Source organism: Vulpes vulpes, chromosome 10 (assembly GCF_048418805.1).
Source record: "Vulpes vulpes isolate BD-2025 chromosome 10, VulVul3, whole genome shotgun sequence".
NCBI lineage: Eukaryota > Metazoa > Chordata > Mammalia > Carnivora > Canidae > Vulpes > Vulpes vulpes.
Genome location: NC_132789.1, coordinates 14,726,286 through 14,740,033, shown reverse-complemented (window position 1 = coordinate 14,740,033; position 13,748 = coordinate 14,726,286). Strand labels below are relative to the sequence as shown.

The window sequence follows — 13,748 nt, the reverse complement described above, 5'->3', positions numbered from 1 at the left end:
CCACAAAGTAGGTGCTATTATTATGAAAATTGATGAATAATATATAAAAAAAATTATCGATGGGTACTCGGGCTGCTTCTGTATCTTGGCTATTGTAAATAATGCTTCAGTAAACATGGGAGTGTGTATGTCTTTTTGAATTAGTGTTTTCATTTTCTTCGGGTAAATACCAATAGTGGAATTATTGGATCATATGGTCTTGTCTATTTTTAATTTTTTGAGGAACCTCTATATTCTTTTCCACAGTGGCTATATCAGTTTACATTCCCACCTTTTCACATTGGGGTACCTGGGTACCTCAGTCAGTCAAACATCTGACTCTTGATCTCAGCTCAGGTCTTGATCTAAGGGTCATGAGTTCAAGCCCTGAATTGGGTTCCATGCTGGGCTTGAAGCCTACTTTAAAAAACAACAATAAAAACAGAAACCTTTCACACTTATCAGACAGCAAAAGTTCTTCAGTCTGAGGATAATAAATAAATTTTGGGAAGCTACTAAAGAAACAGGAACTCATTGACTATAGGTAGAAATGTAAATTGACCTAACAACTTTGGAGTATAAACTGGAAATATCTAGTAAAGTTGATGACGAGTAGTCTCAGTGACCCAAAATTTCACTTCAAAATATATTCCTTAAATAAATATTTATGCATGTACACTGGAAATGTGTACAAGAATGCAACCTTGTGTAGAAGCTAGAAAAAAATTGAAAAAAAATTAAATTCTTATCCAAGGAGGAATGACTAAATCAATTATGGATTACTGTATCTCTGTTAACTGCATGTATCATCATGGACAAATCTCAAAAATTGTAACATTGATGAAGAAAAAGCATTTAACAAAATACAACATACTTTCTTGATTAAGAAACTTCAACAAAGTAGGAATAGATGGAACATACCTCAATGTCATAAAGGCTATATATGGAAGACCTACAGTTGATATCATTCTCAATAGGGAAAAACTGACAGCCTATCCCCTACACTCAGGAACAAGACAGGGATGTCCATTACTATTTAACATATGATGCACTATTTAACATAGTACTGGAAATCTTAACCTTAGCAGTCAAACAACAAAAAGAAACAAAAGGCATCCAAATCAGCAAAGATTGGATCAGCAAATTTCACTATTTGCAGACGAATAATAATCTATGTAGGAAACCTGAAAGACTCCGCCAAATACTTGCTAGAACTAATTCATGAATTCAGCAAAGTTGTGGGATATAAAATCAACATGCAAAAATCTGTTTCATTTCTATACACCAATAATGAATCAGTGGGAAAAAAAAAATCAAGGAATAGATCCTATTTGCAGTTGCACCAAAAAGAGTAAGATACCTAGGAATAAACCTAACTAAAGAAGTAAAATATCTGTACTCTGAAAACTATAGAACACTTACGAAAGAAACTGAAGATGACACAAAAAAATGTAAAAGCATTCCATGCTCATGGATTTGAAGAACAAACATCTTTAAAATGTCTGTGCTACCAAAGCTATCTACACATTTAATGCAATCCCTATCAAAATAACACCAGCATTCTTCACAGAGCTAGAACAAACAATCTTAAAATTTGTATGGAACCACAAAGGACCCCGAATAGCCAAAGAAATCCTGAAAGAGAAAAAACTAGAAGCATCGCAAGTCTAGATTTCAAGCTATATTACAAAGCTGTAGTCATCAATACAGTATGGTACTGGCTCAAAAATAGACACAGAGATCAATGGGACAGAATAGGGAATCCAGAATTGGGCTCACAACTATATGGTCAACTAATCTTCACCAAAGCAGAAAAGACTATCCAATGGAAAAAAGACAGTCTCTTCAACAAGTGGTATTGGGAAAACTGGACAGCAACACACAAAAGAAAGAAACTAGACCACTTTCTTATACCATACACAAAAAGAAATTCAAAGGAATGAAAGACTTAAATGTGAGACTGGAAACCATCAAAATCGTAGAGAAGAACACAGGCAGTAACCTCTTTGATCTTGGCTGTAGCATCTTCTTACTAGATACATCACTGGAGATAAGGGAAACAAAAGCAAAAATGAACTCTTGGGACTTCATCAAGATGAAAAACTTCTGCACAGTGAAGGAAACAATCAACAAAACTATGGAATGGGAGAAGGTATTTGCAAACCTCATATCAGATAAAAGGTTAATATCCAAAATCTATAAAGCTTATTAGCTTATCAGACTCAACACCCCAAAAATAAATCAGTTAAGAAATGGGCAGAAGACATGAACACTTTTCCAAAGAAGACATCCAGATGGCCAACAGATACATGCAAAGATGTTCAACATCACTCATTCTCAGGGAAATACAAACCAAAACCACAATGAGATACCACCTCATACCTATCAGAATGACTAAAATTAATAACACAAGAAACAACTGGTGTTAGTAGGGATATGGAAAAAGAGAAACCCTCTTGCATTGTTGGTGGGAATGAAAACTGGTGCAGCCACTCTGACAAATAATATGGAGGTTCCTCAAAAAGTTAAAAATAAAACTACCCTATGACCTAGCAATTGCACTACTAGGTATTTACCCAAAGGATACAAAAGTACAGATTTGAAAGAGTATGTGCACCCCGATGTTTATAGTAGCATTATCAACAATAACCAATCTATGGAGAGAGCCCAAATGTCCATTGACTAATGAATGGACAAAGAAGAGTGATCTATAGATACAATGGAATATTACTCAGCCATCAAAAAGAATGGTATCTTGCCATTTACAATGATGTAGATGGAGCTAGAGTGTATTATGCTAAGTGAAATAAGTCAGAGAAGGACAAATACCATATATCTCAGTCAAGTGGTATTTAAGAAAGAAAACAGATGAGCATATGGGAAGGAGAGGGTGGAAAGAGGGAGAGAGGGAAATAAACCATAAGAGATTCTTAATGATACAGAACAAACTGAGGTTTGATGGAGTTGGGTGGATGAGGGCATGGACTACATGGATGAAGGGGTTTGAGGAGGGCACTTTTTATGATGAGCACTAGGTGTTGTATGTAAGTGATAAATCACTGAATTCTACTCCGGAAATCAACATTTCATTGTATGTTGACTAATTTAACATTAAATTTAAATTTAAATTAAAAAATCATAACATTGAGTATTTAATAAAGAAAGTTGTAAAAGTATAGGTGCTTTTAAATTATGAAAGTTTTATAAACACTTCTCTATATTGTTTGAGTGTATGTTAATATATATATTAGTACATACATATGTATTAATAAAGCATAAGAACATAGATGTAAAAGATGTAATTTCAGAATAGAACATTCTCTGCAGGGAGGAAGAATAAAGTTATACCTACTTTATTACTTTGGGAAGAAAAAACTTCTGAAACAAATATCACAAAATACTGATTAAATGGTAGGTATCATCTGCAAATTTTTACATATGAAATATTGAAGAATTTAACTTTTTTCAAATATTTTATTTATTTATTTGAGAGGGGGAGGGGCAGTGGAAGAGGGAGAGGCAAAGAATTTCAAGTAGACTCTGCACCTAGCGTAGAGCCCATCATGGGGCTCGATCCCATGACCACTAAGGTCATGACTCCAGCCGAAACCAAGAATTAGTTGCTTAACCAGCTGAGCCACCCAGGTACCACAAAGAATTTAACTTTTTAAAAATGAGAAATAAATATACATTCCTGAGGTTTTAAAAAAAACAAAAACAAAAACAAAAAAACACTGTCCTCTAACATAGAGTTAGCAATTTATTTTTTTTCTTTTTTTTTAATTTATTTTTTATTGGTGTTCAATTTGCCAACATACAGAATAACACCCAGTGCTCATCCCATCAAGTGCCCCCCTCAGTGCCCATCACCCATTCACCCCCACCCCCCGCCCTCCTCCCCTTCCACCACCCCTAGTTCGTTTCCCAGAATTAGGAGTCTTTTAGAATAAATTTTAAAATGAGATACCCTGGATTTGAATTTTGGCTTTACCAACACTTAGCTGGCAGGACATAGTATTCACATAGTCTAGGATGTGAATGACACCTTTCAGAGTTGTATAGCATGTTCATCCTGACTGTGAAAGTTTGGACAACTTTCTCAAATTGCTTGAGCCTCAGTTCTCTCACCTAGGTCAAAATAACAATACACATCCCCTAGATATTGTCAGACTTCAATAAGATAACATATGTATTTAACATAATGCCTGGCACATAGCAAAGGCTCAATAACAGCTAATTGCATTTATATGTAGGATTATTCCTTATGTTTGCCATTTATATTCTAAAAAGAACAAAAATTATACTTGTAACACTGAAGCCGTAGCAACTCGTCTGTTATGAAAATTTAAGAGGATGTACTACCTAAGTTGAACTTTACAGCTAATTAGTGTCCACCCATTGTTTTAACAAATTTTTTTCTTACCATACATAGTCTTTCTAAGATTTTTTTTTTTATTTATTGATTCATGATAGTCACACAGAGAGAGAGAGAGAAAGAGAGGCAGAGACACAGGCAGAGGGAGAAGCAGGCTCCATGCAGGGAGCCCGACGTGGGATTCGATCCCGGGTCTCCAGGATCGCGCCCTGGGCCAAAGGCAGGCGCTAAACCGCTGTGCCACCCAGGGATCCCTACATAGTCTTTCTAAATGTAATATGAATTCTACCCTTTCCAACCTTCTTAAATAGAGCAAACAACGTGTATCTTATGATGATTCAAGATCACCATCATATCACTTTTTGAACTGTGTAGATGTAGTAATGACTGAAGTTTCAAATAGCAGTTCACACTGGGTGAAATATAGGTACTTATCCCAGAGATATTTTTAAAACTTCCTTTCTTGAGAGATGCCCTGCTATGTGCTTAATTTCTGATTTTATTTTTTACAAAAATGAATTAAAGTATGTATGAAAACATGATGTCTATATCAGACTTTGATTGCCTTTTGTAAAATTATTGAAATAAATAACAAAGTAGCCACCTCCTGAATTGCCTTATCCTCCACAATGGCTATTCCTGCAAATTGATAGATGATACTATTGAATTATACTTGAAAACATAAACTCTGTGGTCAAACTTGAGTTCTAATACCAGCTCTGCCATTTCTCTCTCTCTCTTTTTTTTTTTTAAGATTTTATTTATTTATTCATGAGAGACACAGAGAGAGAGGCAGAGACAGAGGGAGAAGAAGGCTCCTTGCAGGGAGCCCAATGCAGGACGCGATCCCCGGACCCTGGGATCATGCCCTGAAACCAAAGGCAGACACTCAACCACTGAGCCAACCAGGCGTCCCTCTGACATTTCTTAGTTGCGTGACTTTCATCAAATTATTTGAATTCTATAAAATTTGCGTAATAATAACCCCTAGCTTACCAAGATTGTCTGGATTAAATGAAAATATGGATTTAAAGTGCTTATTATTACAATCCCTACATAGTATACTTAATAAATGTTAGCCACTAATAACGCAATCCTGATATATATCATATTATATCCAAAATTTTATTTTATTTACTTATTTTTTAAGATTTTATTTATTTATTCATGAGAGACAGAGAGAGAGAGAGAGAGAGAGAGAGAGAGAGAGGCAGAGACACAGGCAAAGGGAGAAGCAGGCTCCACGCAGGGAGCCTGATGTGGGATTCGATCCCGGGACTCCAGGACCATGCCCTGGGCCGAAGGCAGGCGCTAAACCGCTGAGCCACCCAGGGATCCCCTATCCAAAATTTTAATTTACCTTTTAACATCTCTTCCAAACTGGGAGATATTTGACAGGCAACAGCATTTTATAATTGGTAGCATTTTCCCCCCAAGTTATACGTAAAATAGTAGTGCATTTTAATAGTGGAATATTTTATAGTCAGTGGCATCTTAGAATCAGAGAAAGATGGTAGTACATGCTCAGTTAATATTCATTAAGTAAAATTGTTACCAAGGACATTTAACTTATCAAGAATTTTTCAAAATGTACTATATTGCTAATGCAATAGACCATACAAGTATCTTTTTGACAGCTTTTCTTCTTTTTTTTAATTTTTTTTTTAATTTATTTATGATAGTCACAGAGAGAGAGAGAGAGAGAGAGAGAGAGGCAGAGACACAGGCAGAGGGAGAAGCAGGCTCCATGCACCGGGAGCCTGACGTGGGATTCGATCCCGCATCTCCAGGATCGCGCCCTGGGCCAAAGGCAGGCGCCAAACCGCTGCGCCACCCAGGGATCCCGACAGCTTTTCTTCTATATCTATATCTATATCTATATCTATATCTATATCTATATCTATATCTATATATTTTCTATATCTGTCTCCCTAGCATTAGTCTTGTTAATGGACATATAAAAGAAGGGTATTTTTTACATGAAAAAAGAATAAACTGCTGCATATAAAACCCTAAACAATGATTTTTCTAAGTTTTCTATATGTTTGAAATACTTTAAGTTGTTGTACTTTTAATGTTGAAATTACTTTGAAAGTTGCTTTCCTTGTGACATTTCTTCTATAATACTGTATATTTTTTAAAAGCTCCCTAATCTGTAATTTAAATTACTAAAGTCATATCACAAAGGAGGAAGATGATAATGTTACTGGCACTGTGCTTCTTTCCTGCAGGAATCTCTATAGTTCCTAAGTGGTGAAGCCTGTTCCACAAATTATCTTTTGCTAAATTAATTTTCCACTGAAAGAACTAGTTAAATGCAAGAATCCTCAAATCTTTGAACATTAAAACTGTCCAGTCAGCAAATATTTTATTTTTCAAGATTATTTCAAGAGAAGTTAATATGATGTTCATTTGTTTAACCTACAGACACTTAGTTCACCTGCAAAGGTCACTAAAGAAGCTACAAATGGTCCATTAGCATTGAATTTAGTGTGCTCAGAAATGAATTCTCCAGGAAAAAAAAGAAATCACACACACACACATTGTCATGTAGGTTTTTTGCCTGTATTTTCATCTTCCACATTAGCCGCTCATTGTTTATTGTTAATAAATGAATGTTGTGATGGCTGTTGGGGAGAGGCAGGCATATTTACTCTTCTTAAAGCTGCTGATGCTGCTGATGCTGATGCTTTTTTTTTTTTTTTAAGTTTATTTAGTTTTTTAGTGATCTCCACACACAGTGTAGGGCTCAAACCACCCTGAGATGAAGTGTCACACCCTCTACCAATTGAGCCGGCCAGGCATCCTCCCCCCTTTTATTTTAAATACCTGTACAATCTCTCATAAAATGCACAGGGTTGTTGAAGATGCACTGAGACCTTGTGAAAAGAACACATTTCTTGAATTCTTACATGATGGGTTGAGATCCCAGTTTAGCTACTTACCATGTGACTTAGTTCCATTATTTAGGCTAGCTGAACCTCCGTTTCTTCAGCTGGGCAATAATGCTTATAATAATTACACTTATCCTGTCAAGCTAGTCTGAGAATCGTGAATGACATGTAACATGTGGTGAGTGCCTAACCTACGGTAGGAATTCAGTACATGGTTTTAATTATTGTTATTGCTAATTATTATGGTTTTCAGCCACATTTGTTCATGAGAAATCTGTTTGCCACAAAAACTTGGTCATTGTCTTTAAAGAGAAATCTTTCTTTATTTTCTTTTACTTAACTCAGCTTTTTTATGCTCCCACCCTTTTCCTTTCTTTTGAGAAATTATGAATTATATATCACAAGGTAGCTCCTAGTTCCTTTAGTTCCTATTTTGCTGCTTCTGTGGAAGATTGTATGCAGACTATTATATTCCAAAGTAAGGGTTGACAAACTTCCTGTAAAGGACCAGATAAGTGTTTTGGGCTTTCAGGCCATACATTCTCTGTCATAACTACTCAATTCTGCTGTTCGACCATGAAAACAGCCATAGAAAATATGTTAATAAATAAATGTGGCTGTAATTCAACAAAACTTAACAAAAACGGGTTTCTAGGTAAATTTGGCCTACAGACCATAGTTTCCCAACCCTTGCTCTATGGTGTTCTGGCTTAGCAATGAGTCCTGTCCCCATGACTCAGAGGATTATGTAGCACATCTAGCAAAGGACTTGAATGTAGCTGAGGCCATCTGAAACTAATATTTAGCAAACGCTGCCGAGACCATAGAGCTGTTTAGAATACCTTTAGTCATGTACTTCTCTGCTATAGCTCTTCTGTCATCATGTGGCTGGTTGTAATCTTGTCTCGTTCACAGCAGAGTGTTGGCTACTTACAACCTCACCATTCCTGTTTCAAATCTGAGCTATTGCCTTTCTTGTCACTACTGAATTGAGTTTTGTTGTTGCTTTTTTTTCCTTCATCCTCATCCCAAATTTGTTTTTCTTCTTCCTTTAGTCCTCCTTCCTGACTGTTTCTCTCAGGCAATTCAGTGTTCTGAGCAGTTTGAATTTTTTACCTTTTGCCAGTGAGGGTTCCTGTCCTTCTGGCAAGGAATGAAACCGTCACATAGCATCTGATGTAAGCCCCGAGACTTAGTCCCTCCTTAGTCATTTTTGTGACTTCTTGCTGCACAAGATTCTTTGTTGACAAAGTTTCTTCTTTCCTTTAATTTGCCTTACCTTTATTTATTTATTTGATAGTTGTTTTTGGACCACCAAAAATATATACCAGGTGCTATGCTTAGCAGTGGGAATGTAAAGATGAACATAATAGACACTGTCCTTGCCCTCATGAAGTTTAGCAAAGACGACACACATTATGTAAAGAATTACACAAATAATTATGGTTGCAATAGATAGTGGAAAGGAAAAACATAATTTGCAGTCACAAAATATTTTTTTAAGATTTTATTTATTTATTTATTCATTCATTCATGAAAGACACAGAGAGAGGCAGAGACACAGGCAGAGGGAGAAGCAGGCTCCATGCAGGGAACCCGATGTGGGACTCCATCCCGGGTCCCCAGGATCACGCCCTGGGCTGAAGGCGGGCGCTGGACTGCTGGGCCACCCTGGGATCCCCTGCAGTGACAAAAATCTAATAGGACCTAGTAAGTGTATAATAAGCCTTGAATAAATATTTATGAAATGAATGCAAAAATGCAATTATATTTAAGGTGAAACCTGAAAGGTTTGCAAGAATTAACCAGATAAAGTTTAGGGAATCAGAGTGAGAGGCAAGTCCAGATAGAAGAAGCAGTAAATGTGAAAGGCTCTGAAGTTGGTTCTCTCGGTGAAGCAAAAGATGATTTGAGAAGACAGGGGAAGCATTGCTTCTCAGAATGAAATGCTAGAGGTCACCAGGGTCATGTTAATAAAGGCAAATAGACTATGTGTAGGATCTGGACTTGGTCCTAATAATGGGAAATCGTTGATGGTGACATGAGTTCCTAGTTCCACATGTCAGAAGGCCAAGCTCTAGAAACTCTCCAGAGTGTACCTCATGAAAAATAAACTTGAACCTAAACTTGAACTCTTCTACATTTGAAATAGATATATAAATCCATTTGTCTACACTACAACTTTCAAATTTCTACTTGTGGACAGTCCATGCCCCTATAATAGTGGTAACTATTACATGAGTTTATAGTATCCTATTGAGAGGCTAATAAAAAATATTTGTAGAATGGTAGACTATGTGTTTTAAAAGTATCAGGGAACGTTTAGTCAGGACTATAAGAGGCCCCTCCAAAGTATCATGGATAAATAACCATTGTTGTCTTCTGCTGGGATACTGCCAGTGACTTAAAGTTCACTACTTTTAAAATTATTCTTTCCAAGTTTTTTTTTTGGGGGGGGGTGTTTTCTTTGTTTTCTCACCCTGGCTTTTCACAAGTTCATCCTTCTGTGAATGAAAATGTGTTTTGTGTTACTTCTGCTCTTAGTTCTTATTTCTTAGAATTGCATAGAATAAGCCCATTTTACCATTTTAAAAGTGCTTAAAAACCAAAATGTTTTGATAAAATCTGAGAATTAAATTATGAATTACAAGATGGAAGTGTGTAAAGAATCCGTTAAGATAAGCATGGTAGAATGAGATAGTGATTAATCTTCTAAGGCATACTAACTAGTAAATAATATAAAATTAACTGTTTTCAGAACTAAAACCTGTTTCTTTCCTTTTGTCAACAAATTGAGCACTTAATATGTGAATAATATTATATATTGCTTGAGGAATAAAAGCATAAGAGTATTAAGGTTGTAAGATCTTACTCATAGAGCTAATGATTTCTTTTGAGAGAAAAGATTTGTATGTTTATGTAAGTGCAGTAGGAGAGCGCATGCCAAATAAACAGTATACTAAAATAGAGCTATAGAATTTCTAAAAAAAGAGACAATGATGGGCTGAGATGGAATAAATCTATTTAAAAGTACCTAATTTCACTGAGTTTCTCCTTAAAGATTTTATTTATTTGTGAGAGACACACAGAGACATAGGCAGAGGGAGAAGCAGGCTCCCCCCTGGGAGCCAGATGCAGGACTCAATCCTAGGATCATGCCTTGAGTGTAAAGTAGACGCTCAACCACTAAGCCACCCAGGCATCCCTGAGTTTCCCTTAAAAGGGGGCTAGATCAAGTCTTGATTATGATTTATCCTCCACTTCCACCCATTTCCCCTCCACTATCACCTGTACCATTTATTTGGCCTGAATGAGCCTTCAGACAGTGTTTATTGAATTGAGTACTTAATCTTCCTTGCTATATTAGTAATGTTGAAGATGTTCCATTCTATAATAATTTTTCTTATTCTATTCTGTACCTTATGGATTTTTTTCAATGAATACAATACATAGGTTTAAATTAAAACACATACACTTATTGTGGGAACACAAGCAAAGACCAGCCATTTGAAGATATGTGGAAAAAAATAATTTTTTTGAATCTTTTGAAATGGTTCTGTTAGGAGCTTTGCCAATGTACATTAAGATGACCGGCAGCTTCTTCTGAATGGCTATCCTGGGCTGACCTTAGAGATTAAAATAAGTGGATTATGTGGCATGATGACAGTAACGAGCCATTGATTTAGCAGCAAAGCTTTGATCACAGATCCTTATTTCTCTATCTGCCTGATTTCTTTCAAGAACACTTAATCGTGTTTCTTTTCCTTCAGCGGAACGGAAGCCACCCCTTTTCAATATGAATGCAATGAGTGCCTTATACCACATTGCCCAGAATGACTCCCCAACGCTACAGTCTAATGAATGGTAAGACTTTGCTCTCATTTTAAATCTCTTAAGGGAATCACCATATGGTTTTAGGCACTTTCATTAAATCACATTTTAAATATCTGACCTAGAAACCATACATTCTTTCATTGTATGTTATAGTGACAGTGGTGCTTTATAGGTGTGAACTGGCTATGCACACACACATTTTTATTTCTGCCCTCACTGTCATTTGTACTGTGTTCTTAATGTGTGTGTAGGAACTGAAATTCTACAGGGAACACACCCTGCTATCTTCCTAATAAGTCTCTTCTCTTATATCCTGACAGTCTTGTATTGATCATCTCAGCTTTTATCACTTCTTGGCAGAGATAAAGTACCTTCTCTGATGTCATTATTTTTCCAGTTGTCATTTCTTTTATTATATGTATATTTAAATATGTTGACACAGAACATACACTATCTATTTAGAAGACATATCATTCCTTACAGACAATTATGACATTTTGATAACTGTTTGGGCCACATGAGTAATAGAAGAAGGGCAATTTTAAAGAAGAGTGGACAAAATGGAATTCTTAAGAGAAAGACATTTTTTCATCCAGAAACCATATTCCTAAGTTCTCTTCCCTTATGCTTCAGATTTTACTACCTGTTTATGGTGGTGGGTTATGGAGAAGTTACCAACTGGCAGTGAAGAATATAGGCTTGAGACTTATAAGAGTTGTTATCTTTGGAAAGAAAAATATATATAAAACTATTACATATATAAATATAGTATTTTTCATTTTCTGACATAAATTATGATTTAACCGTGCTTGTATGTTAAGATATGTTTAGGTGTTGACTAATTTGAAACTCTCCACATTCATTATCCAAATATTAATTTTTAGCAACACCTGGGTGGCTCAGCAGTTGAGCGTCTACCTTCGGCTCGGGGCATGATCCCAGAGTCCCGGGATCAAGTCCCACATCAGGCTCCTTGCATGGAGCCTGCTTCTCCCTCTACCTATGTCTCTGCCACACTCTCTCTCTCTGTGTCTCTCATGAAGAAATAAATAAGGTATTTTTTAAAAACAAATATTAATTTTTAGATACCATAAACTTGAAAATTGTCCACTTCTCCTAATATTCCATATATTTTATTAAAAATCTCTTAAAATGTAAAACTTTCCCATGAATGAGAATTATTTTAAGTACTCAGTGTATTCCAGAGACCTGATTTTATTTTCTTTCGATGTATTTGCACATACAGGACAGACTCCTTTCGGAGATTTGTAGATTACTGCTTGCAGAAAATACCTCAGGAAAGGCCAACGTCAGCGGAGCTATTACGGGTAATTTTTCAAATTTATATTTGAGGAGGGGGATTTAAAGTCATGTTGTAGTAGAGTATAGTAAATCATTTCTGTGGCAGCTTATCATAACAAACTGGATTAGAACGTGCTGCCTTGTCATTTATCCAGAGATAATAGCTAGGCATAAAAATAGCAAGATTATCACAATGGATGGTGCTATATATTCCACTTGGACAGTTTTTTCCTCATCTTTTCTATCTTTTCTTTTTTCTCTTCCCTCTTTTCTGCCTTGACAACAAGTATTTCTCTTTGCTCTGGTCAGGATGTTCCATTGACTAATACCTGCATGAACTTCAATACAGTGCTTTCAGGACAGTCTGCCAATGGTTCACATGCCAACTCAGGGATTTTCAGTTAGGTTGTTGCCAAATCATCAAGCAGTGAAGATGTACCATAAATATACAAAACATGCGTCTACATGGCATTACATCATACATGTTGGTGACAAGAGTATCGTGTTAATTTCATTTATTTAAACATCTTATTTTGGGGGCATCCCTTCATGTAGCATTTTATTATAAACTTTATACGTAGGCTCCATCAATATCAATGAGGTATGTGGAGACTTCTACAATGTAAATGTCTTTTATTTGGCACAAACTAATCCAGATTTATTTAACCTCTTTCTATATATATTTTTTTCAACTCTTTTTTGTTGGTTGGTTGGTTGGTTTTAAGAAAAACTCAGAAAGATTATATTGCCTAAATTTGAAAGCTTAAAACCGTCAGCTACCTTTATAATTGAAGAACACCTTGTCTAGGCTGCACATTTTTGGTTTACATTTTCTTTTCCTGAGAACTCTGTAAATATTATTCTATTTTCTGGAAGAGAGAGCTAGGTCTGAAGCCAACTAGTTTTTCCTTGGAAAATTAAGTTATTTCTTCTTGTAGAGAGCAGCCACAGGAATATGGTGGCAGAAGCAACAGGGCAAAGGACTTTGTTTAATATCCTTTTGGCATGGGGCTATCGTATGTTCTAAACATGAACTCTACTCTGTATGCCTTAGCAACAGCTCTACATATCTGCAGGGAAAATGACAACCAGAACAAAAGCACCAGGTAACCCAAAAGGACTTTGTTTAATATCCTTTTGGCATAGGGCTATCGTATGTTCTAAACATGAACTCTACTCTGTATGCCTTAGCAACAGCTCTACATATCTGCAGGGAAAATGACAACCAGAACAAAAGCACCAGGTAACCCAAGATAAAATAATATCTTTATTACTTTGAAGTAGGTGAAGATTTTTTTTAATTAGAAAGTACTACCATAAAGGGATAATTTGGGGATGGTATTAAAATCAAACGGGAAAAGCAT

At 36.0% G+C, this 13,748-nt stretch overlaps 1 protein-coding gene across 1 annotated transcript in view; it reads left to right on the top strand.

Moving 5' to 3' along the window:
- Positions 1-13,748, top strand: part of TAOK3 (TAO kinase 3) — a 179,754-nt gene that overhangs the window by 114,415 nt on the left and 51,591 nt on the right. Inside the window, exons 10-11 of the mRNA XM_026015829.2 lie at positions 11,019-11,112; positions 12,329-12,410. Coding sequence (XP_025871614.1) covers positions 11,019-11,112; positions 12,329-12,410 — 176 coding nt within the window. The remainder of the gene's footprint in view (positions 1-11,018; positions 11,113-12,328; positions 12,411-13,748) is intronic.